We start from the raw sequence: 4,492 nt of genomic DNA, 5'->3' as shown, positions 1-4,492 counted from the left end.
ATTGTGGCATAATCTAAGATATTATTAAGCTTGAATTTCGATGCTTCTTTGTGTACTATGTTTTGGATGTCAAGTGGTTTAAGGATGTGGTGGATAGAGGCCCGAATGCAACAATCAAACAAGATCAAACACCATGCAAGTGGCTTTGTAACTATTGACTCCACAAAGTTTTGGCAAAGTAAGAAGGACACACTAGTACTACCGTAACAATGTGAATAGGTAATGTACACATAGATAAAAATATTGACTTTGTAATATTTGATACCTTCGATGCAAGGAAAATAACATGATTGTATTTGTGTTTGAATTAGGTTGTCTATCAACCAATGGTGGATAATAATAGGTGGTGGCATGTCATACCTATTACGCCAGTGCCATGGATGATTTTTTCAAGTTAGTTTCATTAAGAAGCTAAACTTATATTGGTGTCGAAAGTTTGTATGCCCTAATAAAAATAAAACTTTGAAACATTCGCCACCATAATTTGAAACTTTTATGCAGAAAAAATAAAGTGGAGCGTATGGAGGATGATCATGGCCATGGAGGTGATGATGATCATGATATAAGAGAGGAGGATGATCATGAGATAGGAGATACAGATATTCAGGCGATTACCCATGAGGATGTGCCATTGGTAATGCTAATTTCGATGAGCACATGAGTAGCACAAGTAGTAGTGGGCTAAATGTATTTGTAGATCTCAACATTGGTTTGGATTTTGAAGTAGATAGTTTGGCAAGGGTTGATCTCATTGAGGATGAGATCGAGCCCATCATTGATATTAGCAAAACTATTTTATATATTGTCTCATTCTCCTCACCTCACTTAATTTTTGTATATGAGGGTTTGCCAAAAAGCATTGATATTTTTATTAAAATTATGTGCTTTGGTAATCATGGGCAATGTTTGGAAAGCAGTGATGCACATTTATCAGCCTGCAGTAAAATTTTACTCTCTGTATACTCTACTATGTGTTTATAAATGCGTCTAAATATTAGTATAGACATGCCCGTATTTTCACTATTCTATCTGCACCTATAGACGTGCCCGCTATTTTGTGCATCTATCAGGCACATTTATAGTTGCTTTATTTTGTTGTGAATGGGATCACTGGCCTACTCAAGTAGAGCTTAAGTAGTAACTCTACCACACTTCTATCTACACCTCTCACACTTTTGAACATATTCATCCACCTTATTGACCCCACAAAGCCCACCTATCAATGTACAAACAAATATATGGTAACTTTTGTTATGTGTGTGAGATTGGAATACAACAAGTACATAGGGACCAATAGTCATCTTAAGTCTGGTTGAAGATGGATGAGTGATGTTGATGGAGAAGAAGCATATTATGTTAAAAGCTTGAGACTATCACATCAAGTATTATCTAAAGTCTCACTCATAGAGATGACCATGGATGAATGATGTTGATGGAGAAGAAGCATATTATGTTGAAAGCTTGAGACGAACCACATCAAGTATTATCTAAAGTCTCACTCAAAGAGATGATCATGGATGAATGATGTTGACGGACAAGTTCTATATTATGTTAATATCTTCAAATGACCTATTTAACACAATCAAGTTATAAGTATGCCCCTCGTATGCCCCTAAGTTAGCATGTTTACAATAGTTTAACTCCTATTTCAATGTTTATATCATAAAAATTTTTGATGCTTCCTCAATGTCAGTGAATGGTTTTCTAGTTCATCTTTTGACACTTGACAATAGTTTTAATGCTAATGGGTGCTTTATTTTAATGCCCATGTTTATGCAAGTCAACATGAGCATTAAAAGACGTCACAATAAAGCTCAGCAACCTTAGGGTGATTAATATGAGGGAGGCCCAAGAGGAATGTGAAGTAGGATAAGGAGATAATATTGCTCATACTTGGGAAGATGTGGAAGGAATATGAGAGGAGAGAGTTGTAGAAGTATGTTGTAATTATAATCTCTTTGAACCTTGACTTCTATTAATCCTTTTATTTACTATAGTTTATGAAGCTTAATGTTATCAAGAGCTCGTGGCTTTGCCACTGTGTACAACATATTTACAAATGTATTTATAAATGTGCAATGGTTTGTGTTAAGTGTGAGGAATTAAGTGAGGTTACATTGAAACTCAGGTTTATGATAAAGTAGTTGCTGCGTTGTAAGCATTTCATATCATAAGGATTTCTCAAGATCGTGAATACATTTCACACACCTCTCAACTTGTAAGCATTTCATATGATAAGGATTTCTCAAGATCGTGAATACATTTCACACAGATAAGATTTGTTATGCAAATTGTAGTATATCGGTTGGAGACGGGCCACCGCTCAACAATCTCATGGCTGCTTGTTAAAGAAAAAGATGAAGTGATCCATCAAGCTATTAGGTTTACGAGGAGATGGGTTTGGTAAATCGTAGTTGACTAGATTATGGATGACCCCTTTCTTGAAGGTAATCAACACGAGGCCGCATGACGAGCTTGTGAAGCTCAACAATGTGAGCTGCTGCGTAGTATTCAACCCGCAGGGTGTCCTCCAGTGCTAAGACTGTTAAACACGGTGTCTCCTAGGACAATGACGTCGAAAATGTTAGAGTGACGGGCAGACCCCTTTCAGGATACGGTGAAAAAGTCCGCACAAGGATTTTTTCATTGGGATCCAACACTTGCCAGTCGTATCTGATGAGTAGATGGTAGAGGAACAGTTCCATCGTCACCTTCGCAAACTCCATTCCGGGGCAGATTCTTGCCCCTTGGCCGAATGGAATGTAGGCGTAGCTTGCAGCTCTCGTCTTCTCGAACCGAGAAGGGTCGAAGGTTTGGGGATCAGAAAAATATTCCGGCTTGAGATGTGTGTAGCGTAGAGGCAAATGCACCTGCATAACACAGCCCACATACATTATTCCATAGCAACGGGGAGAGCGCTCGACGATTCATGTATTTACATTCAAGCTGAGACTTTTGGGTCGATGGTCAGTACCGTCCAGCCCTTAGGAATCGTGAATCCGTCGTAGACCACGTCGAATTTTGCGCGCTTGAAGAGGCCAGAGACTGGCGGACACATCCTCAAACCTTCGCTTATCACGTTCCGGAGAAGGTCGATGTTCTTGAGCTGCTCCCGACTGATCCGATTGCCGGGACCTTGTGAAGCCGCCAGAGCCCTACATTCTGCAAGAGAAAGCAGTATAAGATTGATAGTAATCCACACTCTCTCTGTGTGCAAACATGTATCAATTTGCAACAACAAAACATATTGTAGGAGCACTAGCAACAAAGCAGAGGAAATTCAACGCCAGTACCTGCTTTGAGCTGAGTTAGCACGCTCGATGATCCAGAGAGATGTTTCAAAATAACCGCCAGGGCAGACGCCGTCGTGTCCTGACCTGCATGGACCATGAGCAACATGTTGTCTCCGATCTCTTCCACCGTGTAGAGGCTGCCGGTCTCCTCATCTTTCGACATCACCAGAAGATCTAGCAGATCTCTAGCTTCACATTCTGTTGTAGCTTCCGCAAGTTCGTTCCTGCGCGTAGTGATTTTCTCGAACATGTACTCTAACAGCACCTTCCTCGCTTTCTTTGCTTTTCCAAATACTGTCCATGGTAAATCTAGCGGCTGCGACTCGAGGCCTGCTGTGAAGTGCTCGTAGTGCCGCTGGAGGAGTTCGAGCTCAGACCCCGGCTTGAGACCCATGAAGAGCTCAGCGTTCAACTGGAAGGCCAACTTCTGCAAGGCGGGGAAGACGTAAGTTATCCCGTCGGGAGTTGCATTCCAGCCTTGGGTCAACTCTCTCACCACGATCTCCTCGATGCGGAATGTGAACTTTCTGAGCGCTTTGGTGTTGAGGAAGGTATTGACGGCTCTCCTGAGCCTGGAGTGCGCGTCACCTTGCACCATGCTGACGGCGTTTCTCCCTTCGAGTTCCCGCAACGACCGAGGCCAGCTGCTCTCGAAAAGCTTATTCTCATTGGAGAGGACGAACTTGTTGGCGAGGGGGCCGAGCAAGACGATGGTGGGGGAGCCCAAGAGGGAGGTTTTGAAGGAGGGGCCGAATAGAGAGAGGTGGAGGTCGTACCAGGAGTCGGGGTTGGAGGGGTGGTGCCAGGAGTGAAGGAAGGAGAAGGTTTCGCCGAAGAAGGGCAGGCCCATGCGGCCGGGGGGGAGGGAGGGGAGGCGGAGGAGGAGGAGACGAAATTGAGCAGAGAAGGAAGGGGGGGACGAGAGGAGGAAGAGGAGGAGGAGAAGAAGGAGAAGAAGGAAGAAGAAGATGGCAAGGAACGCCATGAAAGCTCTCTGAAGGTTGACAAAAAACAAAGAGATTGTTTTTGAAGATGATATTGAAGTTGATAGGAAGCTCTTCTTCTTTATATAGCCCTACACACATTTTAATAATAAACATTTTATATATCGTCGACTTAGTATAACTTTTTGCCCTTTCTTAGTACGTTCATTTAAAGGTCCCCGTCTCTATGATTTTTGTAGGCCACAGCCTTTCCCT

The 4,492-nt window shown here is 42.4% G+C and overlaps 1 protein-coding gene across 1 annotated transcript; it reads right to left on the bottom strand.

Annotated features, from left to right (window-relative positions):
* Window positions 1-2,310: 2,310 nt before the first annotated feature.
* LOC147891964 (cytochrome P450 716B1-like) lies at window positions 2,311-4,278 on the bottom strand. The gene is made up of 3 exons (XM_087388545.1): window positions 3,294-4,278; window positions 2,975-3,162; window positions 2,311-2,870 (listed from the first exon to the last, which is right to left on the bottom strand). Exons 1-3 carry the CDS (start codon window positions 4,276-4,278, stop codon window positions 2,562-2,564), a joined length of 1,482 nt encoding a protein of 493 aa, XP_087244671.1. The 3' UTR covers window positions 2,311-2,561.
* Between the last annotated feature and the right edge of the window lie 214 nt (window positions 4,279-4,492).

Source organism: Dipteris shenzhenensis, chromosome 17 (genome assembly GCF_047967505.1).
Source record: "Dipteris shenzhenensis isolate YYH24624 ecotype China chromosome 17, Dip_SZ_1.0, whole genome shotgun sequence".
In the NCBI taxonomy this organism is placed as follows: domain Eukaryota; kingdom Viridiplantae; phylum Streptophyta; class Polypodiopsida; order Gleicheniales; family Dipteridaceae; genus Dipteris; species Dipteris shenzhenensis.
Note: the sequence above shows the minus strand (reverse complement) of the source record. Positions and strands in the feature narration are given on the sequence as shown.

Excerpts from the sequence above, each read along its gene's own strand:
- LOC147891964 (XM_087388545.1), bottom strand. The coding sequence starts at position 4,278 with ATGGCGTTCCTTGCCATCTTCTTCTTCCTTCTTCTCCTTCTTCTCCTC. Across the intron at positions 3,163-3,293 it reads GCTAACTCAGCTCAAAGCAG|AATGTAGGGCTCTGGCGGCT; the intron begins GTACTGGCGTTG and ends TTTCTCTTGCAG. Across the intron at positions 2,871-2,974 it reads CGATTCCTAAGGGCTGGACG|GTGCATTTGCCTCTACGCTA; the intron begins GTACTGACCATC and ends TGTGTTATGCAG.